Source organism: Furipterus horrens, unplaced genomic scaffold (genome assembly GCF_987537825.1).
Source record: "Furipterus horrens unplaced genomic scaffold, mFurHor1.1.pri manual_scaffold_3, whole genome shotgun sequence".
NCBI classification, from domain to species: Eukaryota; Metazoa; Chordata; class Mammalia; order Chiroptera; family Furipteridae; genus Furipterus; species Furipterus horrens.
In genome coordinates this window covers 200,764,373-200,787,953 of record NW_028327173.1, presented here as the reverse complement: position 1 = coordinate 200,787,953, position 23,581 = coordinate 200,764,373, and the positions used below count along the sequence as shown (strand labels likewise).

The window sequence follows — 23,581 nt, the reverse complement described above, 5'->3', positions numbered from 1 at the left end:
CCTTTTCCTTCTCTTTTTTAAAATTGAATTTATTGGGCTTCGAAGTGGGGCATGGCTACCTGCTCTCTGCTGCCCTTGGGCTAAATACTTTCCTGAATGCCATGGATTGAGATTTAGGTTTATGGAATGATTTATTAGTACCAAATTGAGAACCTCAAGTTAAAATTTCAAATTGACTCAGAATTGTGGCTTGATCTCCTTTTTTTAGAGAATTTCTTGTAACAGATGTAAAAGCGGCAAGATGTCTTGATGGAGCCTGGACTTTAGGGTTAGATTACACTGACCTAGTATCCTGGTCTCAGCAGTTGCCTTGGGCAAGTTACTTAGATCTCCTAGTTGAGGGGGTTAGATGACTAGTTTATATCCAAGACTCCTTTTAGGTAAAAAATTATATTAGGCTTTTAATAATATTATAATTAATTATATTATAATTTTTATATACTAAACTTCTTCTTCTTTGGTTTCATCCATTTTTTCAAAGTATTTATCAAATGTCTATCATGTGCCATGTACTGTGCTGGCACTGGGGATATAGGACTGAACCACATGAGCAAGTCTCTCCCTTTAGGGAGCTGAGAGACCAGTAGGGCAGAGACTGGGGAAATAATGCCAGCAAATAATATCATTCCCATCGTAGTACCTGCTAAGGTAGAACTAATGGGGAGGGGCCATTCAAAATGGTCAGGACAGATTTCTCTGAGGTAGAAATATTTATATTGAGACCCACAGGATGGGCAGGAGCCAGCCATGGGAAGAATGGGGGAAGGGCTTCCTGACAGAAAGAAGATTGTGTAAGCTGAATGAAGGCTGGGGCACAGAGAATGTGAGGTGGGTTAGAGATGGTGGGCTGGCGCTCTGTTATCAATCACACCTTGGAAGCCATAGCAAGGGGTTTGCATTTTATCCCAGATGCAATGGGGGGCGGCACTGAAAGGTTTGAGGAGGGAGGAAAGAGAGATGATGTATGTTCTGAAAAGACAGTTCTGACCTCTGTGCGGAGAATGGTTGGGAATGAGCAGGGGCAGGGGGAGACATGTGAGGAGGCTGCAGCTGGAGTCTAGGAGAGACATGGCAGCGGTGGTGGGGCAGGGGGAAGGGTCGCTTCTGGGCCTGTTTTGGGACAGCAGGCAGATGGGAAAGTTAGGCTGCCTCTCCGGGCCCGGCCATATGGCTTGAACCCACTGGGTGGATGTTAACGCCATCACGGGAGAGGAGCCTTCTTTGGTGGCTGGGTCAGCAGTCAACTACAACTTGGACTTGCCAAGTCTGGGACCCCGTCAAAATAACCCTAAGAAACTGAACTGGAGGTCAGGGGACAGTTTTTCAAGAATTTAAGTTTATTCCTGGGAAAAGACGAAGTCCCACCGTTCTCCTACCGTCCAGGAAGGTTTTCCCAGGGGGCTCGGCCCTGCCAAATGGTCAACTCTCTTTTCTGACCTCAACTTCCACTGAGGACCATTGCAATGCTGTTATCTGGCTCCTGCAGGCACCACAGCAAGGTCAGGTCTTGGCCCTGATTATTCCAAAACCCATGGTGTCCTTGGAAGGTCAGCCATGCAGTCCATGAGGATGAGTTTGAGACGGTCTTCATTAACCGCCCAGATGTTGCTGGTGATGACGTGGTGACCAGGGCATCCCTATTCCTATAACTGGGTAGCAGGCAGAGCTCCCTCGCTCTTCAGCAGCAGAATGTACTGGACACTTGCAGTGTTGGCCTGGCTTCGTGCCCGGGTCAGAGCCTGGGGACGCAGCACATGGGCAGCTCCTGTGGCTTTTACACCCAGATTCCCGAGTTTCCTTCTGCTGGACTCTGCCTGCAGCTTCCCTGGGCATAAAGATCTGGGAGTTATTAGCAAGTGTGTGTGTGTGTGGGGGGGTGGTATTTAAAACCGTGGTCCTGGAAGAGATCACTCAAAGAGAGAATCTAAGCCCAATATTTAGGAGTTTTTAGGACGAGGATCTGCAGAGTGGAATTGAAAGGCTCATCCAGAGTGAGTGGAGGAAAATCTTGAGATTTGGTGTCACAGAGGTAAAAAGTGGGACCATACTAAGAAGGAGGAAGGCCTTCTGTGTGGAGTGCTGCTGAGAGGCCAAGTCAAATGTGCCATGATGGTGTACCTTGGACTTGGCAATGAGGAGAGTGTGGAAATCCTGCAAAGAGCACTTTGGGTGGTATCTCCTGGGGCAGTACTGCCTGCATTTTGGCTGTTGTGTTGGTGGTTGATGATTGTGCTTCTCCTGTCTCCATGGCTTAGGGCTGCAGATAAAGTACAGGACACGCAATTAAATTTGAATTTCAGAAAAAAAATTTTTTTTAAAGTATGCCCTAAATATTGCATGCAACACACTTCTGCTAATTTTTTAAAAAATTTGACTTAAAAATTTTTTTTTCCTGAGTCTAGCAGTCCACTTTGAATCACACACTTTAAAATAATTAACATCATAGATTTTGTTATGTGAATTTTAGCACACTCACAAATCTCTCAGCCCTACCCTAAATAGACTGTCCCCTAGACGCAACCACATTCTCTGCTTCTGGGTTGAGCCACCAGGCCCAATAAGGAAGCCAATCTGGAGGGACATTATTTCTGGGAACAGTTACTGCTTCTATTAAATTCCCTTAGGGCACCTCACAGAGGGCTGAGCCTGTAGCAGGCACTTGCCAAAAGCTGGTTTGATAGAAAGGCAGTGATACTCAGATGAAGAGAAGCTGCCCGGCACCTGTGATACTACTTAGAGGACCTTGTGGAAGGGGCCTCATGGATGTTCTCAGGGGACCAGGTTGTACAGCACTAGGTTATGCAGCACCAGTGGCTGTCCTGGAGGAACCAAGTACTTACTCCATGGCACACCTATTATAACCCTGTGGCTCTGGAGCAAATGGCTTTGCTGAATTCGCGACATCCCATTATGATGCTGGCAACTGGCTTCTGAGGGGCCATTAAAAGTCTTTATAAACTAGGAGAAGGGTCTAGTCAAGGAACTCATATAAATGACCCATGGACATGGACAACGAGGTGGGGACTGACTGTAGGAGAAAGGGTGGGTTGGGTGGGGGGAGCAGCAATGGGGGAAAAAGTGGAACAACTGTAATAGAAAAAGAATAAATAAATCGAAAAATTTTAAAAAACTTGTTAAAAGGCAGGAAGCTCTTGGAAATGCCCACAAATCCCAAGACAGCCAGTCAGAGTCATCTGCTATTTTAATTGGTCACACCAATCCCTATGCCTTCCTTTCTCTCCCATTCTATGAGGTGGGGGAGACCTAACCACAAGGCTGTGTTTCCAATGATGCCTTCAGAGGCAATTTCAAAGCAATTAAGTACTGGTAGAATCTGAAATGTATGACGAATTAAATATCAGCTAGGACTTTTGATGAAGATTCCATTCCTCGGTTAAAACCTGAGAACCCAAAGGTTAGATTTAACTACCTATGAAAATGGTTTTTCCTCTTGTGATCCCCCTCACCCCATCCTGCCCCAGGCTTTGCTATTTATTAGGATCTTGCTTCCACAATTAACGTTTGTTTACATGGCAAGCTAAATGCAGTTTATGCATTCTACATGAAATGATTGAGCCTTACTGCGTGCCAGTGTTCAAGATCTAATTTGCGTTTTGACCAGATTAGATTTTCAAATACTGTCCCATGGTTCTTATAACTGAGCATTTCCTTGAAAGGGAATTTGCTTGTGGTGGCAGCTTAATTGTGACTAACCCGACCTGGGTAACAGATTTGGGTCCGAGGGTGGTAGTATGGAAGAAGGATTTACCCCTTGAAAATGAATGACTGCAAACCCTTGCTTTACGACGTCTGTCTTGGGGAGCAGCGTAAGGACCAGCATAGCAGCTTGGCCGACTTCCATGAGATCCATATAAGGATCTGTTTGCTCTCTGAGATTTCGGAGGCATTCTCTCTAGATTGTTGAGTGCTGGGTCTTTTCCAAAGGCACCCCTACCCCAATTCATCCAATTCTGAGCTCCTGGGCAGCGGGGTTCTGCTCCGTCACCTTTGTGTCCCCTGGTGCCTGAAGTACAACAAGCGCTTGACCAACCCTGGTTGAATCTATTCCGTGAACATCACTTGAGCTTTTACTGTTGGCTGTGCACTGGGATTGGGACAAAGGGACCGCATTCAAGGGGCATCTAGAGGAATTTACCTTCTGGCAGGAGGACTTACTAGTGAGAAAGGACTACAGATATTTTGGGGGTCAGGTGACTTGCTGGTTTAGCTTCAAGGTCTAGCTTACATTCAGCGGCTCTCTGGCAAGGAAAATCCCCCTGAGGCTGGCTCAGCCTGGGATTTCCCTGGCAGCACCGACTCTTGCCTCCATCACACCCCCTTAAACTCCCCAGACCTAGGTGTTGCCAGAAATTATACTGCGCTGGTTTATTGAAGCTTCCCATCCTGCCTTTTGAAATTCACTTCCCTGGTTTTTCTGCAAGTCTGTTGACTCCTTGAAGCCTTCACTCATTACAGCTACTAATAATGCTTCAAAAGCACTTCCTAGTCTTCAGAGAAATGGGTTTGTGTGTTTTCTGCATCATTTTCTCCCCGGCCTCATGAAGAATACCGTGGGTCTCCTTTTCCCTTTGAGGCTCTTCTCTCCAGCTCACCCACACTTGCTGCCAGCCTCTGAGAGCGTGTTTGCAGCCAATCACGGAAAAGGTGCTGATGCCAGCCGGGCTGGGCTGCATCAGAGGGAATTATCCAGGGGGTGATGCTGAAAGGCAAAGCTATTTTGCAGGGTATTTTGTAGAAACTGTTTTCTTCCTTAGACGGATCTCATTCATTTTTGGGACTCAGTAGGCACAGTGAAGAAAAAAAAAAAATCTAAAAAATTTTCCCCCATCTAAGTTTTTTTTGTAGGAGGTTTTAGTGAATAAGAAACAGGCAGAAGCACAGAACCACGAAGCTGGCAGAGGCTGCTGGCCAAGCCGAGTGTTCTGGGGCATGGAGACTCCACATGGGTGAAGGGCAAAGTGAGGGTACACACCATTCTGCACGAACAGTTTGTTCTTAAAACTATATAGATCTACACCCAAGCCTGTCTTACATGCACACAGAGCTTTCTATTTAAACACTTTCTGCAGAAATTTTTTTGGAAAGTAAATATCTATGTTGCAGAGGGATTTCCATATCCGAGTTCAGGTTAAGTTACAGTAAGATCCACCTTAACATCTTCATGACATTTATCCTGACTGTGGGCTCTGAGCAGGGAAACAGGGCTAGCTTGCTCTGTCACTTCCAGGGCAGCTGAGGAAGAAGCTACGGGTTTAGAGTAGCAGCAATCTGGAGGCTGTTCCGTTTCTCTGGCAGGTGCAGCAGCCTGGAGGTGGAGCCTGAGCAGAAGGAAAGAATAATGATTTCCAGGAAAGGACAAAGGAAAGGGAGTTGAGTCTATTAGCTGAAGAGCGCAGTGCTGAGCGCGGAATCTAAGCCGGGTGGGGAAGGAAGAAAGCAATGTAGAGAGGGCAGGGTAGAGGGCGAGAAGGTACCGCAGGATGTGACGTGGGACTAACTGGCGGTGAGAGCCGGAAGGAGAGGTTGGTCAAGTCAGAAGTTTCAGAGGCAGGGCCACTTCTGGCGATGATGTGGCCGCCGGCGAGGGAGGCAGTTGGAGTGGATGCCATTGAGGTTCCCACCTCTTGCACGTCCGTTTTCCTAGACCTGTGCTCCCGTCCTCAGAGTCTGTGTGTGATTCCCCTGCAGTGCCTGCCTACAGCCGTTGTCAGAGGACTTTGGTTGGTCTGCTAGCACCTCTCCCCTGGGTGGTCCTGGGCGTTTATATTCCCCAGGGGCTGTCTGAAGCCAGTGACTGATTGGGAAAGAGAATGAAAGTCTAGCCTCTGTGCCTCAAGGTGGGGTGAACTCAGAGACATGACTCAGGCTGCAGAGCTCCCCAAGAGCTCAGGCAGAGGTGGGGCTCCACCTGGAGTTGCAGCCTTGCTGGGTTTCCTGCCCTTCCCTTCCCTGCTTCCCCACTCCCTTACGGCCTTGTCCCTGAAGCACTTCCTCCTAAATAGCTCCCTTGCAAACCAATGTTCATTTCAGGATGTACTCAAGGGACCTGCTTAGGAATGTGATCTAAGTTAACGGTGAAGTGGAATGGAGGTGATAATGGTGATGAAATCAAGGCAATGGGAGTGCAGGGTTTGGATGGATTATCTGTGGGGCCCTGAAGTCACCCAGGAGGAAAGCAGGACCCGGACAGAAGGCTTCGGGAAATCTAGGAGAGAGGGCAGGTCTACCATCAACAGCCAGGAGGAAAAGGAGGACGTGGAAGAGCCAGAGGTCTTGGGGCCCAAACAAACAGGGCTTTGACCTAGAGTATAGACTATTGGTTTTCTGGGACAGCGTGGCCCTGATGATGTGGGTGAGAGAGATTGACCCACCTCTACCCAAATGCCACACTCAGAGGACAGCATCCTTGGGATAAGTCCAGGTGTCAGGGAAGAAGGTGGAGGACGTCCCCCTGGAGAGCTCTAGGCAGTAGGAGGGGTGGTCTTCGGTTCTGAAGCTGGGGGTGCTGAGGTGTTTTTGGAAAGGTTTGGGATGGGAGGGGTAGGGAAGGTTGGATCAGAGCAGAGGAAGCAGAGAGTAGGGAAGGGATCAGGGAGGATCAGGAGTGAGGTCAAAGCTGCCTGGAGGCTTACATCCGGTAGCCGCACCGGCCTTGCACTTCTCAAAAGAACTGCTGCCTTCAGTTTCCTGGTGGATGGTGGCTTGGCAGCCTGGACGCAGCGTGGAAGGTGGTACATTTCCTGGCACATAGTTGACATCGCTGGCTGAGTAAGTGGATGAATGACATCAAATTTCTAAATGCCGCCTCTTTTCCTATTATTGTAAAGCGTCAGTGCACTTATCAATTTGATGTATTTTATGCTCTGATAAATACGAGTTTTTAAAAAATATGGAACTTATTGAAGTAGCTCTAGTGACTCCTGTCCCCATCATTGGGTGGGGTGCAAAGAATACATTTCCTAAGGTTATGGAATTAGGCAATAGCTCGGGTAATGGACGTGGCCATAGAGTCTGTCTCCCTAACGGGTTAACCCATTTCTTTTTTTAATTTTGCTTTCTGCTGTGGGTCTGTTAAAAGAATGGGTTAGATCGGTACAACTACATGTATATTTGTGACTGCTGATGTCGATGGGAGTTTGTTGGGGTGGAGCAAAGCATGGGTGGGTGAGGTGGGGCTGGAGGAGGAAGCCGGGCCCTGAGCACATGGCCTGTTGGGGGCCACGTAAGGAGCCATGGGAACGGTGGAGGGGTTTTCAGCAGGAGCAGGACTGGAGCTGTAGAAGGGGTGCCTGCTCCAGCCTGGCTGTGGGGCGTGCTCTGCGTGGAGGCCAGTGAGGAGAGGTACCTGCTCTGACAAGACACCTGGGAAAGGCAAACCTCTCCCTCAAAAGAATGGGTTCTGACAGCAGGACTTAATACACTTGGCTCCAGGGTAAAGGAGATATTTTTGGAAACTGCAGCTGCTTATATTATTTTTAATCGCCAAGGGAGGGAAAAAATGTCTTTCCTTTTAAAAGTGCTCTGGTTAACTTAAATTGTGGAGGGAAAAACTTAGGCTGGGGACAAAATATGTTATGGACGAAGCATTTTGGGACAAGACAAAAGAACCTCTGCTATGGCCATGGACCTTGAGGCCTTGACCATGCAGTCAAGACAAACGAATCTGTTGAGAGAACCACAAGGTAGGCAGCCCTGAATCCCAAAAGATGAGCAGTCCAGTGGGAACTGCCAGGGCTGTTCTGACCAGTTCAGCACATGCAAGGGCTAACTCTGGTCCCGGGCCCTTTGTGCTGGTGTGGGGGTGCGTGAGGGCCCATTTCATTGCAGGAGTAAAGGCATCCCACCTGGTATCAGGAGTAACCTACAATGTCTAGAAATTCTGGAACAGGGGTTCTTTTGAAGAGAGTCTCCAGGCAGTTAGGGAGAGGAAATGGTCTATGGCAGTGGTTTTCAACCTTCCTAATGCCGCGACCCTTTAATATAGTTCCTCATGTTGTGGTGACCCCCAACCATAAAGTTATTTTCGTTCCTACTCCATAACTGTCATTTTGCTACTGTTATGAATCATAATGTAAATATCTGATACGCAGGATGTATTTTCATTGTTACAAATTGAACATGATTAAAGCATAGTGATCAATCACAAAAACAATATGTAATTATATATGTGTTTTCCGATGACCTTAGGTGACCCCTGTGAAAGGGGCATTCGACCCCCAAAGGGGTCGCGACCCACAGGTTGAGAACTGCTGGTCTATGGGATACTCATTCATGAGCAGCAACATAGTGCCGTGTGGTAAGAATCAGTTCAGCAGACACACACCGGGGCCTCCCGCAGGCCAGGCCTTGTGAATGATGCTACAAACAGAGAGGTGGAGTAAGAGCTGCCATCTCTGATGCCCAGGAAGCCACATCCTGTTCTCCTGTGTGCAGGTCTCCCCTCTCCTGTCCCTTGAATGTTGTTCCCTTAAGCACCATCTTTTTTTTTTTTTTTAAATAATTTATTTATTTGTTTGTTTATTTATTTATTTATTTTTAGAGAGAGGGACAAGGAGAAAGAGAGGGAGAGAAACATCACTGTCTGGTTGCCTCTCACACGCGCTCCCAACTGGGGACCTGACGTGCAACCTAGTCATGTGCCCTGACTGGGAATCGAACCAGCGACACTTGGCTCGCAGGCTGACGCTCAATCCACTGAGCCACAGCAGCCGGGGTTAAGCACCATCTTTTACTCTCATCTCATTCTTCATCTCCCTCTGGACTAATTCCTCCAGCCTGTGGCTTCAACACCACTTCTATTCTCATGGCTCTCAAACCTAGGATCCAGCTAGACTTACGAACACCCCTCCCACCCCTGAGGTTCCAGCCCCTTACGCCTAATGGCTCCTGGGTGTCTGTCTCCACTTGGATGTGCTATAGGAGCTACAGACCTAAGCCTCCTGCCTTCCGTCCTGGAGAAGACCATGCTCTTCCAGGCTAGAAGCCTGGTGTCACCCCACACCCCACCCTCTCCACACTTGTCATTTTCCATTCATCACTGGGACCTGTAGGTTTTATAGCCCTCTCTCTGATCCCTCTTCATCTCTTCTGCTACTGCCTGACTGGAGGCCCCAGTCCGAAGAGCCTCCTTCTCCGGGCCTGTGTGCTGGTGAAGGACCCTGGCTTTATGCCGTGCCCCTGGTTTATAAATGCAACAAGAGACTTGGGGGAGATCAGGAGAAACCATTTGCTTACTAGTCCTGAGAGGGACGTCACTGGTCCTTTGAGCGTCAAGCGAACCAGCAACCTTTTTATGCTCCCCAGGACGGGAGTACACTGAGGGGCGTGGGCAGGACTTCTGCTTTTGGGGTCCTCAGATCCAAATTATGCTCTTTGGTCCTAGTAAGAGAAACCCCAGGAAAGTAGACCGGAGGGAAATTTTGCCTGCTTGGCACCACCGAGGTGACTCACCAGGGGTGATTCATGCCATTCAATAGATTTTTTTTAACCTAATAAATATTTTGTATCCATAAGTAAAACAGAACCTTCTAGTTAGTCATTGTGTTGAGAATGAGAAAGTGCAGAGTATTTGGAGCACAGTGAAGTGAATTACTTCTCTGTCTCCTTTTCAATCCTCCCTAGCAATTGATGGAACCATGAAGAACTCAGCTTTGACTATTGACTTTTTGAGAATTTAACACCTTGACGCAGGATGTCTATCTGTGGAATAAAAAAACAACAACAAACACTCAATAGGACCAGGGTTGCTCATATCTACCCGACTCAATGTACTCTGCAGTTAAATTGCCTCTTGGGCAGGTGTGTGAACTTGATATTATAAATGTCAGCTCAAGGCAGATTTATGGATGGGTGCATGAATGAGTTCAGGACTGGAGCAAACTGTAAGTAGGAGCCAGGTGTAAACACTATGCTAAGCTCCACATTGAGACACAGAGGAAGCGTAGAGGAAGGGCATCTGATCCTACTTGGGGGGTGGGTGGGCAGTCAGGGAGAACTTCCTGGAGGTGGTGACATATGAAATGAGGTTTGAAGTATAAAGAAGAGCTGACCAGATAAAGAGTGGGGAGAAAAAAGGAATCTGGGAAGCTAGACCCACTCCTCTGGGCTCAGCATGCAGGGACCTGGGTGCTGCTGGGTTCAGCTGGGTCGAAGGTTGCATGTGAGGGTGTGGCATTGGGAGAGGCTAGGGAGACAGGCAGGTGCCGGGTTCTGGAAGGGAGTCTTGGTGTAAGCCAAGGAGCCAGCACTTATCCTGAATCTTCAAGGTGCCCGCAGAGGAGCTTAAGTACCCTGTGGACGTGATCGAATTCACACCTCAGAGACTGCTGCCTCTGAGACTGAGGATGGATTTAAAGGTCACTGTCTCAGTGATTCAGGTGAGCGACCAGGGTGTGAACTAAGAACAGCAAGGACAGATGCGAGCCAAGGTGGCAGCATGTTCTTAGCTCCCTCTTCCTCCTGTTTCAGCCTCGCTGCCTCTTATCTTGGCTGTCTCTAAAGCTTCCCAGAAATTTCGTGATACCCTGCTCTTTTTCATCTGGAAACAAAGCCTGAAGTTTTAAAGAGGGCTAGCAGGAAAGAGCAGTGATGAAACTCAAGGAGAGCCTTTTCTGTGGTGGCAGGCCCAGCTCGGTCACCTTTAAGGTACAGCTGTCCCATGGAAACAGGAAAAACAAGGCTTGGAGTCAGGGGGCATACACATTCTTTCTGCTCTTCTCAAAGGGAAATCATGGCTGAAACCAGCTGCTGTGGCAACCTGGGCTGGTGGGGCTGGAATCGTCCGCTCCTCCTTTCTCCTTCTCTCTTCCCGACACCCACCCTCAGCCCCGACCCACGCCCGGGGCAGCCTTTGGGGATTCCAGGCACAGCTGTACCTGCTTTGGAAGGTCTGAGCTACAGTGCACTTGGCCCTGGAACAATTCCAGGCCCGAAGGGGGACTGGCTAGGAGGGCAGGTGTTCTCTGCCGCTCTCTGTATTGAAGTCACAATTGCACTTTGCCTGGGTCAATAGGCAGAGTCCTGTTGCCGTGCGACTGTGGCACCTCTGAAGTGGCTGCATTCGAGGTTTCCAAGAGACCCTGAAGCCCGTGGGGGATGTTTGTTTCAGGTGGTGTGTGGAGGCGTGGAGGCACTCGGGGTTAAGTGTCTGAAGACGAATCCAAGGACCTGCCCCTGCTTATTAGCTTGTGATAGGCTAGTCAGTGTCACCTTTTAGGGCCTCAGCTTCTCTCCTGTCAAGGGGAGGTAGGTAACGACCACTGCCCTTCTGTGGAGATTAACCGGATTCACACATGATAAGGTCTTTCTCAACTTTCTCACTAGCTCTGAAGGCAGGCATGTGTTTCATTCATTTATATATCCCCAGTGCCAAGCCTGGGGCCTGGTCAAGTCAAATGTCCATTGACTGAATGCATGAATGGGTGATACAGTGAAGAGTGTAGGACATGGGAAATCCTGAATAATGTCAAATTACTAAGACTTGTTCAATCAAGAAAAAGCAGATTTCTACATGTGCCTTCCTATCTCCCCACAGTTAAGGTAAAAAAAATGGAATGGGCTAATGTTTGTGAGGAAACATTTTAAAATGAAAGCTAGCAGAAGGGACATTGTCTTTCAACCTTCCCTGTGTCATCAGCTGGAGTCATGAAGCAGGGCAGGCTGTTGCTCATGTGACCCATCCATGATGGATTCGTTAATCGGGAAGAACCTCTGGCATCTCCAGGAAACTAACGTAGTCAGTCTCGTAGACTGGAAAACATGTTCATGCCCGTGTGAGACAAATGCCTTTCTGAGTTTGGATCGAAGGGCCTCTTCCACCTGGAATTTCTTTGTCTCCTGTTTTTCTGTTCCTGTGCTCCAGAGGACAACTTTGAAGTCAGATTCCTCTCATTTTAATCCTGACCCTATCACTCTCTGGCCACGTGGTCTCAGTTTAGTCATTGAAACTCTCTGGGGCTCAGTTTCTTTGTCCGTGAAGGAGGGATGTGTGGGTACCATGAGCAAGCGTGCGCCTCGCAGGCCTCCAACCGGAGGGAGTGTAATTGACCAAGAGCCGGAGCTGCTGCTGTGGCACCCACTTGGGCTTGTCCCGTGGACGTATTTCCCATGGCCTGCTCCCAACCGATGACTGGCTGCGGCAGGGACCCTAAGGCAGGTGTCTTCCTGGGAGACACAGGACCCCTCAGATGGCTGACTTTGGCTCAAGAACTCCTTGACGGCCATGTAGGCTGTCGGCGGTCTAGGATGCTTATGTCCATCACTCCCCGCCTCCCCTCCCTTGACTCAGGACCACACTCACAATGTGTCTGCTGGCTGTTTCCCCTGTTGAAATCCATGCACAGAAACCACCATTGGTATCTGCTTCTGGGAGGATCTGGGCTCATGCAGAGCGAGAGCACCTCATGGTAAGGACCAAATACAACGATGTGAGAGGAGTGTTTATTAGACTGACGGGCACAAAGTAAGTGCCCCACAAGTGGCGGGACGTCCTGTCACCTTCACCGCCACCACGGTCACCATCCCCTGGCCGTTTGGCTTCTTTGCTGGCTCAGGCACAGAGAGCTCCAGCGGCATCCCAGGTCACAGGGCAGCTTTGTGTTAGAGTGAGAGCAGCTATGGTTTCTGAGGAGAAGAAATGGATTAATCAAAACACTCTTTAATAACTTACCCCATTAAAGCAAAAGGCACAAACCAAATTCTTCTCCAGCCAATGAAATGTGCAGTCATCTTGGCTAAGGCAATCAACTCCATTTTCAGTCCAATGTGCCAAAGGTTTGTAATATTCTGAGGTCCCCGCCAGTACTCCTGATATCTACAAATAAACTCCAGTAAGTAAACCAGGGCGGCTCATTTGCTGTTCCCAAGAACCCTTTGGGGATTAAAAGCACTGGCCACTATTATTCATATTTGCAGATAAGGAAACAGAGATACTAAGTGGCAGTTTCAAGGCCACCCAGATGCTCACATGTTTGGGACTGAAACTCTGGAGTTTGCTCCTGGTGCTTTGGAAATTCAGGGAGTAGCAAGTTCTGTTCAAACTCTGTTCCCAAGGACAGTCTCTTAGCAAACTGGCTCTGTGAACTGGCCTGAGAAGATCTTCCTCAAGCCCAGTTCTGCCTGGCTTTGGGTTCTAGAAGCCCTGGAACCATCCATGATGCAGAAGTCAGTGAAGGAGGCCCATGTCCTGCTGGTCTTCACGCTCAGGACCATCTTTTATCGCCCAGTGAGGCTTCATCCCAATGGTTGTTACCTGACTCTGTGGAGTATGTTCCCTAAGTAGATTGTCACTACCCCCGGCCCTACGCTGGGAGGGACTGTGACCTATCCCCACCACCACAGCGCCTCATGCCCGTTTGGTGCTAAATAAATGCTTGTTGTGGCAGACGGTGGTGATTCTGATGGAGCTTTGTTTATAGTGCGAAGGAATTATCAGCACTAACAACAACAGAAAACAAATATTTGCTCTATGCTAGGCATTGTGCCAAAGTATTGAAATCCAATCATTAAAAGACAAGCTTTCTGACTCCAAGGAGTTTAAAGGCTTGTGGGAAGACAGACGTGCCAAGTCTGCCCAGAGAGTCCAGGACTACTTCACAGGGGAGGCAGCTTTGAGCTGAAACTAAGGAGGACAAGAGTTTCCCAGGCAGATGAGGGTGGGGAGGGGGATATTGGCCTGGGTGTGAAGGTGAGGAGGTGTGAACAGAGCTCTGCTGTGTGGCAGGGCCTGCTGTTCAGTCTTGCTGGAATGCCAAGTTGTTTTGCACTTAACACTACTCATCCACATTGCATGTGTGGTTTGGATGTGCCAGTACTTCTTCCTTCCTTCCATTCTTCATTCATTCCATCAACCAGCCTTGATTGGTCTCCGGTTGTGTGCCAGGCACTGTGCAGGGCACTGTTGTACAGAGGTGAGGGGGTAGACATGGCGCCTGCCCTCCTGGAGCTTGGCATCGAATGACAGGTAGATGGGCTCTATCAACAACACAGTGCGGTGGGTGTGGGCCAAGGGAGACCAGCCTAGTGGGGGTGTATTAATTCCTGTCGCTGCTGAAACAAATTGCTATGTACGTAGTTGCTTAAAACAACACAAACTTATCATTTTATGGTTTGGGAGGTCAGAAGTTCAAACTCTGCCTCGTTGGGAGGAAATGAAGATATAGGCAGGGCTGGATCCTTCTGGAGGCTCCAGAGGAGAATCTGTTTTGTGCCTTTCTAGCTTCTAGAGGCTGCCCACATCCCTTGGCTTGAGGCTACTCACCCTGACCTCTGTTTTTGTCCTTACATCTCTTTCTTTCTCTGGCCCGCTTACCTTCCTCTTATAAAGACAGTTAAACTGAGCTCACCCAGATAATCCAGGAAAATCTACCTATCTCTAGATCTTCAATTGAATCACATCTGTGAAGTCCCTTTTTGGCATGTAAGGTAATATAGGCACAGGTCCCAGAGATGAGATGTGGACATCTTTGAGGCCATTATTCTGGAGACCACAGAGGGAGCAGGGAGAGGTGCTATCAGAAGTGCTGTTTAACCCCAGATTTATGGGTTCGAAGGTGGGTGAAAGGGGAAGTGGGAAGGTCACCTAGGAGGCTGGATTGGTTCAGGCAAGATGTAATGGTGGCCTGGATGAGGCTGGTGGCCATGGGTATGGAGAGAGTACAAGGGATTGAGATAAAACAACTAGGAAGGTGAATGGATGGGGAATGCAGGTAAGGCCTAAAGACAAGGCTCATCCTCTCAGGGTCAAGGGCAAGTAGGAACTTAAATGCAATGTCTTCAGGGAAGCGTTAGCAAGAACATAATTCCCAGGGTGCTGATTCTAATTCTTAAATCTTTCAGTCGAGATTCCAGAGTTTCATGTTCATGTAGGTTAGGAGGAAATGTGTATTATTGCTACAATGATATACAGTAAAGGCTGATGCTCAGGTTGGTTTCCAAAGAGCAAAGCTCATTTTGAGGCTCATGGAGGAAAGGCTGATGTACAAGCCTATATCACCTGAGGTGGTCACCCCTCGGGCGAGATGCTGTCAGGGCTGTTGGTGTCTTGAACAAGGAGTAACATTCCTGCGCTTTTATTTACCTTGAGTTTCCCGGGCAGAGATTGAGCAGTTTAGCTCTCACCAGTGAGGTTGTTTGCCCCACTTAGGTAATTATGTTTGTCATCTCCTAATCCCTTGTTTACACAAAGGTCAGGTTGCACCACGACAGAAGCTATAATAAGTGTTCATAAAATACAGGGAGAACAAAGTTGAAGTGAAATGGCCGTTTTCTGAAACTCCCGATGACATTATGTGTGCCACACTACCTTGAACTTCCTGCTGTTCCAGGAAAGACTCCAGCTTTATCTGTTTGTTTCCAAGGCAACAAAATTGCTCTCGCAGAGACCAGGGACCTTTGAGAATTCCATGTGTTCTGAAAACCCAGCGAAATTTCCTTCCCAACGGCTCCTTATTACAGGAAAGTAGAAGAAAAGTTTTATTACTAATAGATCAGGTGTGATTACATCTGAGTCATCACATTTTTTTTTGTTGAGAGAGGCATTATGTTTAGGAGGCATTTTATTATTCTTGTTTCTTCCAGAGAACCTACTTAACTTGCTTCCTTCCTTCACTGTGGCCACATCTCTTGTTCTTCACCTTGAGTAGTCTTCAGAAACCCGAAGCCTTGTTACTGTGTCTCGTTTTTGTCTCCTCTCCCTTAGAGCAAGCTCACCTGTCTTTCCTTTGTTTCCTGACCACAGCCCTTGGTAACAGGGACTTTGAAATATGTTGGTTGTTCTTCTCCTCTCTGCTTTTCGGTATCACTTAGCCTTCAGTACTGGGACAAAGTAGCAGGATATCCATCTCTTATTCATTTTCTCTCCATGTGGAACAACATGTCTGTTTTTCACATACGGTGATTTGCTGTGTATCTTATAGATTGTTTAAACAAGGAAGCTGAGGGAGAAGATAAATGATAACAGAGACCTGGCTTCAAATCTGGACCCTTGCAGAAAAATAATATAAGCACTTCAAACTCAATTAATAATTTAAACAAACGAACAACAACAACAAAAACAAACAAACAAACAAACAAAAAACTAGGACTTCCGGTGCTCATTCTTGTTTTCTTTTTAGAACTCAAATAGGTAACCGATCGCATTCATTAGATGCAGTCTCGGCGAACCAATTTTAATACTCACATTGGACAGCTGGCTGGCGGAAGACATCTGCGCTTCATTTCTGAGCAGTCTCGTGTGCTGTATGTATAAACAAACTCTTTTCCCCTCTCTCCCACCCTGTTCCTCAGTGGCCGTTCCTGCAGCAGCGCCCCCCGTGTGTCAGCCCAAGGGGGCCACTAACGGGCATTACCTGGCCCCGCGCCTGTCCATCTCCTCCCGAGCCACGGTGGTAGCCAGGATGGAAGGCGCCCCCCAGGGGGGCCTGCAGACCGTCATGAAGTGGAAAACCGTCGTTGCCATCTTCGTGGTGGTGGTGGTCTACCTGGTCACGGGCGGTCTCGTCTTCCGGGCCTTGGAGCAGCCTTTTGAGAGCAGCCAGAAGAATACCATCGCCTTGGAAAAGGCGGAATTCCTGCGGGATCATATCTGTGTGAGCCCACAGGAGCTGGAGACACTAATCCAGGTGAGCAGGGAGTGAGTCGCCCGTAGAACAACCTGTGGGGGCAGAGGACAGCCTTGATTTTGTCTTTCCGGTTCTGGGATTATCCGCCTTTGGTGATGATGCTCCTGCTCGTCAGAGAGAACCTCTCTTGGGGAGGTGACATTTGAGCTGAGACCCCAGAGAAGCCAGAGGGTGAGGTATGTGATGATGTGGGGGCTGAAGGGCCACACACGCAGTGGCCCTGGTGGAGGAGCAGGCTGTAATCTGCATCACCTGCTTTTGGATGCGGTGGCCAGAGGCCACAGCGGGAGAAAGGGCTGTGGATTTTCAAATTCAAGTTCACCCATGCACGCTGATAAACTTCCTGGTTCTGAAGTCTGTGGGAGACACTGGGATAAGAGGGTACCCTAGAAGCCAAAGAAAGAAAGAATTTTATTTTGAAAAAGAAAAAAAAGTATTTATTTATTAAAAACTTTTTATTGAATTTATTGGGATGACATTGCTTAGTAGAATTATATAGGTTTCAGGTGTACAAGTCTATAATGCATCATCTGTGTATTGTATTGTGTGTATATCACTCCAGGTCAAGTCTCCTTCCATCACCATTTATTCCCCCTTCACCCTCTTCTACCTGCCCCCCCCCCTTTCCCTCTGGTAACCACCATGCCATTGTCTGTGTTCACGAGGTGTTTTTAAAATTTCTTCTTGATCTCTGCACCTTTTCCACAACCCTGGTCCCCTCTGACAGCTGTCAGTCTGCTCTCTATGAGTCTGTTTCTATTTTGCTTGTTAGTTCAGTTTGTTCATTAGATTCCACATAGGAGTGAGATCATATGGTACTTGTCTTTCTCTGGCTGGCTTACTTCCCTTAGCATAATGCCCTCCAGGTCCATCCATGCTGTTGCAAAGGGTAAAAGTTTCTTCTTATCTTATCATTGTGTAAATGTACCACAGCTTTTTTATCCACTCATCTACCGATGGGCACTTGGGCTGCTTCCAAACCTTGGCAATTGTAAATAATGCTGCAATGAGCATAGGGGTGCTTATGTTCTAAGAAAGAAAGAATTTTAAACAAGCTGGGATGCATTAACCTTCAAGGTCAACAAGGGTGGAGTAGAGAAAAGGCCACCAGATGTGGGGGTAAGTAGGTTATTGGTGACTTGGGATAGCCATTTGGGTAGATTTATGGGGAAAAAATAATGATAGCAGTAATAGTAATAATCAAGCCTGCTCTTTTTGAACACTTACTGTGTGCTATGGCCCTTGTATAACCTGAATATTAAGGAAAAAAGATCCATAAATAAATGAAGGCAGAGAACTTGGGCTACCATGTGGAGAAGCAAGGCAGTGAGGGCAGAGGGGGGCTGGGAAGGGCTCTGGTAGGGCAGAGTCCTTTCAGGTGGTTTGATGGGAGGAAATGAAACAGGAGGAGTGAGAAGTCTGTGAACACAGCACTGAGTCCCAGGAGGAAGGAAGGGAAAGGGTGGGGAGCCCAGCTGGAGGGCTTCCCTTGGAGGCGAGGGAGGGTGGCTGCCTGTGAGGCTGAGGTTTGATTCCCTGTCCTACACACTCTCCGGAACCATGAAGAGCTGTTCGTGGTGGAAGGTGGTGACATTTATGGAGGCAAGAAAAAGTCTCATCTTTTGGGAGGTTCTGAAGTTTGGAAGGCAGAGGGATAGAAAAGATGGCTTCCTTGATTCTTTCTGGGTCTGGGATGATCTGCATTGAATTCTACAATCCAGGACGCTGTAGGATTTGCAAGTCTGGGCTGGCTTATTATTTGTCTATTTCAAATTGCACTGATAAGGTGAGGGGATTCTGAGGCTACTTGTGACCTGGCACCTTCATAATACTTGTATTCTTTTAAGTTAGTTTTGATAATCCGACTTGACTCTTAAATAAATAAAAATACACCCCCCCCCCCCGGGAATACATATGATTTATAGTTATGTCCTACAGTTTTTGTTAAAAATAAAACTTAAAAAAAGAGATTTTATTTATTTATTTTTAGAGAGAGTGGAAGGGAGGGAGAAAGAGAGGGAAAGAGAAACATCAGTTGGTTGCCTCTCACACCCGCCCCAACTGGGGACCAAATCGCAACCCATGTGCCCTGACCAGGAATCAAACCAGCAATTTTTCACTTTGCAGGATGATGCCCTACCCACTGAGCTACACCAGGCAGGGCAACAAATACAGCTTTTAAATGCTAACACTCAAGGGCAGTATTTCATATCACTCTTTCTTGGGTGGCCTTATCTTTTTTCTTCTTTCATAAGAAATGCTACCAAATGTAGTGATGTCAGTATTGGACTAATCTGTGCCAGATTTAAGGCCTGGCATGCCGTTGAGAATGGAGGAAATAATTATAGAGTACTTTTAACCAAGAATGTGATTCCATTTATGCATGTTGTCGTGATATGTGGTAAGATTCTTTTCATTTAGTTACAATACATATAATAACCTAAAAGGTGGTCTGAATTGAATCTACTTTTATGCTTGAATTTTCCATCCTTAGGGAAATCCCTTGAGGAAAAGGATTATGTCTTATCTTCGTGTCCACATGTAGCTTATGCATTACATTGCATTTAATTACTATAACATTGGTGACGTCATGAGATATCCGAGCTTCTCTCTGCGTTTGTTTATTATTTCAGTATTAAGTCTTTGGCTCGCTCCTTTAAGAAAGGACTCAGAGGCCAGACTGAAGGATGGGATGGGCGAGTGTAGAGGTTCTAATTCTGGTGCCGCCATTAAGATCCATCTCAGGTTTTGAGCTGAGGGGCTTGTCTGTAACATCAGGTGTGTGTATGTGTGTGTCCTTAAGACCATTTTTATGACAATTAAAAAAGCTACCTTTTATTAGGCACCTGTTATGAGTTAAGCACCTTATACCCATCATGTCATTTCATCTTTCCAACAGCCCTCTGAGTTGCTATTATAATGCCCATTTTACGGATGAGGAAAGTGATGCTAACAGAGTTTGAATAACTTTCCAGGTGTCAGTGTGGCAGAGCTGGGATTCAAAGTGAGGTCTGTCTGATTCAACACTGCCTTGCCTGGTGGGTCTACAAGCCCTTAAGTAGGTCTTGCTTTATCATAAGCTCCAGTCTCTCTTAAACATGTGCTTTAGGTGTAGCACTTAAAAGAATTTTAGCAGCATCAAGAACCTTAGGAGTTCCCTGCTCTATAACAGAAGCATGTCTCTGTTTCTTCCCTCTATACCCACTGAGTCTCAGTCCTGGACCTGGGGTACTTTAAGATCTCCATCTACTGTGATGGAAGGATTTATACTCTTGTTTATCTCCAGTTTTTGTAGGCTAAGTAGGTTTGAGTACTGAACCGGTGTCACTCAAGAATCAAACATTATGGTTTGCCCTTCAGTTCACTGGTTCCTTCGTAGGATGCAGATGTCCACACTTACAGACCAGGTAGCATTCCTCATATAATTCCTCTGAGCAGCGCTGTTTATAGTGCTCAAAAGAAACACAGTACTTGGGAGGGTTTTCAGTGTGGTGTTTTCTAAGCTAGAAAGTAGTATTATTGTATCTTAAAGGTCTGAAAGGAGTGACTGATAGGTAGAAAATAGATCGATGGTACTTGTCTGGTAATACTGGGACTTTTGTCTGGATTGAATGACCCCCTCATAAAGCTAAGCTGGAAAGTGTGATTAATGTTATTAATAACAAAAACAGAGTATCCAGAACAATGTAACCCTTGTGAAATGTCCAGAGAGTTTAGAAGAACCATTGCTGGGAGGGATTTTCCAATGAATTAAATTATGTTATGGGGTACCATGGGATTCTGAAGGAGGTTGACAGGTCATTGTCCCTGAAAGGTGAGGAAAGATGGATTGCTGTAGTGGAGGAGACCATCTCATTCATTCATGTGTTCATTCATTTTTTTGGTCATTTACTCATGTATTTTTTAAATTGCTATTGAGCTCCTGTTATAATAAGTGATATACTAGGTGTTAGGGATAGAAACGAGAATACAACACATTTTGAGGAAGTTACTAACCTCTCTGTGATCCAGTTTATTAATAAAATGTGCCTCAAATCCCCCACCCTTGGGGTGTTGAGAAGATTACATTCTATAATCCATGCATAGAGCTTTGAACCATGCTCGGCACTTTTTACAAAAACCGATAGCTCTTGCTGCTGCTGTTCACATTATTATCCAAGTTGCTCAGACTTTCAAGCAGGGGCTCTTAATGGGAAGGGGGTTTGCCTCCACAGGACACCTGACAATAATGTCTGGAGACATTTTTGGTTGTCCCAACTGGGGAAGTGCTACAGATGTCTAGTTGGCAGAGGCCAGTGATGCTGTTAAACATCATACAATGCACAGCATAGTCTCTCATCACAAATACTATCCAGTCTAACATGTCAATAGGGTGAAAAGTTCTGGAGAAAGAAGCATGTAAATTAGTAATTAGAATTCATTGCATGGAGCTGTTTGAAGTATGTTGGGGGAGGGGGAGAAGGAGCACCAGTGAGGGTAGATTTTGTGGCTATTTATCTCCTATGATGATAGTCTTTTTTTTCAAAGGACTTTTTGTATGTATGTATGTATGTATGTATTTTTAGAGAGAGGGGAGGAATGGAGAAATAGAGGGAGAGAAACATTGATGTGTGAGAGAAACATCAACTGCTTGCCTCTTGCACGCCCCCAACTGGGGACCTGGTTGGCAACCCAAGCATGTGCCCTGACGGGGAATCGAACCAGTGACCTTTAGGTTCATAGGCCAACACTCAATCCTCTGATCCACACCAGCCAGGGCTCCTGTGATGATAATCTTTTGTACCCACTTACAGATGAAGAAATTGAGGCACTAAGAGGTGAAATTACATGCTCAAGGTCACCTGGTTAGTATGTGGAGGATCCAGGATTCATTCCTGGGCAGTATCTGAACTTGTACCCCAAGCTCATAACCACCACACCTTTGAACAGAAATGTAGATTATAGGAGGGGATCGTTCTGTAGGCCATGGTGAAGGGCACCCCAAGAGCACGTGTGGCCCTGTGAAGGATCAGCAAATGGTCTGTGTGGCTTGAGCTGAGAGGTATGGGAAATGGTGGTAGGGAGCCTGGGCAGGGGGGCGGGGCCTGAATTTGGAAGAGGCCCAGAGAACCTTGCTGAGGAGTTTGGGCTTTATGCTGTGGGAAGCGTTGAAAGATTGAAGCAAGGTAATGACATGATGGAAGTTTTCTGTTGGGAAGGTAATTCTTTTAGCAATGGGGAAGTTGGGCTGGAGGAAGGAGGAACTGGAGGAAGAAAGACCAGTCAGATGAGTATTGCAACCTCATAGATGAGAGGTGCCGAGAGCTAGAGACAGGGCCACCTTTAAGAGAGTCTGACAAAGAAAAGTTGAGAATGACTCATTCTCCATTCAGCAAAGACTTCTGGATGCCCAGTCTGTTCTTCATGTCCCTGTCTGTTCTAGCAGATACTCTATAGGCAGCTCGGCCTGGCGGTCAGCATCCAGACTCTGGAGTTAACCTTCCATGTTAAATCTCTTTCCTATTCCTAAGCCTTGTCACTTGGGGAGTCACCCTAGGTCTCAGTTTCCCTTCTGCAATATGGAGATTGTAATAACAGTGTTCGCTTGTTAGGGTGCTCTGAGGAGTCAACAAAGAAAGCTCAGTTGCTTTTAGCTATTGTGATTGCTCCTGTTTATTTATTAGGAAAGACAGGAAAAACAAAACAAAACACCAGAAAGCCCCTTAAATACATGCATCCTGGGATTCTGCTGAGAGAAAAGAGAAGAAAGTGCCTGAAATGCCCTTCGGGATTTCAAATCCTAAATATTCAAATCGACAAATTTCCTCATTTTGCTTCTGCTGTTCAAGTGCCAAGTCCTCTTGACAGAAATTGTTCCCCTGAGTGCTGGGGTTGGACTGCTTACACTCTGCTGCTGTGTCTCTGTGGCTTGAGCCCGGGGAAGTCACATAGCAGTTTTCTGTTCCATCTAGAAGGCTTACCCTGGCCACCTAGATAATCATTTTTATCGTGAGCGTTGGTGGAGACACTCAGCCTCATATCTATTTGGTAGACACTCAGGCTGGGTCTGTTAATCTCTATTCTTCCTGGTTGTTCTCTGGGTGGTTGCAGAACCTCGGGGATCTACAAGGAGCAGATCACCTGCACAGTGTAGTGACCATGATCCCAAGCTGTGACGGAGGGAAAAGGGCCTGTGTTCTCTGTGCTTGGTTGCCACTTACCCTGCAGTGAGGCTCATGGATCTTCTAGTCTGTGCCCTGGGGCAAGCCACTTAACCAGAGCTGGGCCTCAGCAATTCAGCCCATGGAGGATGCGTAAGATCCATCCATCTCCAGAATCTCACCCCTGAGACATGGGAAGGAGTCTGCAGATGACTCTAAGAGGGAAATCCCACAGAGCTGCTGTAATATTAAAAAATAGCTACCATTTATTAGTTATTTACTTTCCTCTAGGCACCATTCATTCTAAGTGCTTCAGTCCTTGAGCTCATTTAACCCTTGCAACAAGCTTACAGGTAGGTTCTGCCATCATCACTGCATTTTATGAATGGGCAAATAAATTCTAAGAAGTTAAGTAGCTTACTCAAGCTAAGTAACAATCAGTAAGTGGTTAAACTGGGATTTGCGCCTTGGGGGCAAGATTCCAGAGCCCATCTGTCTAACCATTGTGCTGTCCCGCTCACTCGGGTCAGTAGTATCTGCTACACTGTGTCTGGGCCTTTTCTCAAAGCTTTTACTCCAAGGAAAAGACTGGAGGGAGGAGGAGAAATTATTAGGGAAATCTGGGCCGTCTTACACGGTACTATGACACTCCAAATGTAGACTATTATATTTTCAAAGAAGGGGGTACCAATGAGGGGAAGGAATAGGGACATTAGAGTCAGGTAGACCTGGTCCCTCATCTTACGGCTTCTCTTATAAAGGGACCAGACAGTCCCTCTCATTAGGAATATTGGCAGGAGT

General features: G+C 47.0%; 1 protein-coding gene across 2 annotated transcripts in view; it reads left to right on the top strand.

Annotated features, from left to right (window-relative positions):
- KCNK10 (potassium two pore domain channel subfamily K member 10) overlaps positions 1-23,581 on the top strand; it is a 117,292-nt gene that overhangs the window by 40,975 nt on the left and 52,736 nt on the right. Inside the window, exons 1-2 of one of the 2 annotated variants that reach the window (XM_090271274.1) lie at positions 10,314-10,397; positions 16,306-16,640. In XM_090271274.1, coding sequence (XP_090127400.1) covers positions 16,416-16,640 — 225 coding nt within the window. In that variant the 5' untranslated portion in view covers positions 10,314-10,397; positions 16,306-16,415. Of the gene's footprint in view, positions 1-10,313; positions 10,398-16,305; positions 16,641-23,581 lie in introns of those variants that run through there. The other variant, XM_090271273.1, reaches the window with a different exon arrangement.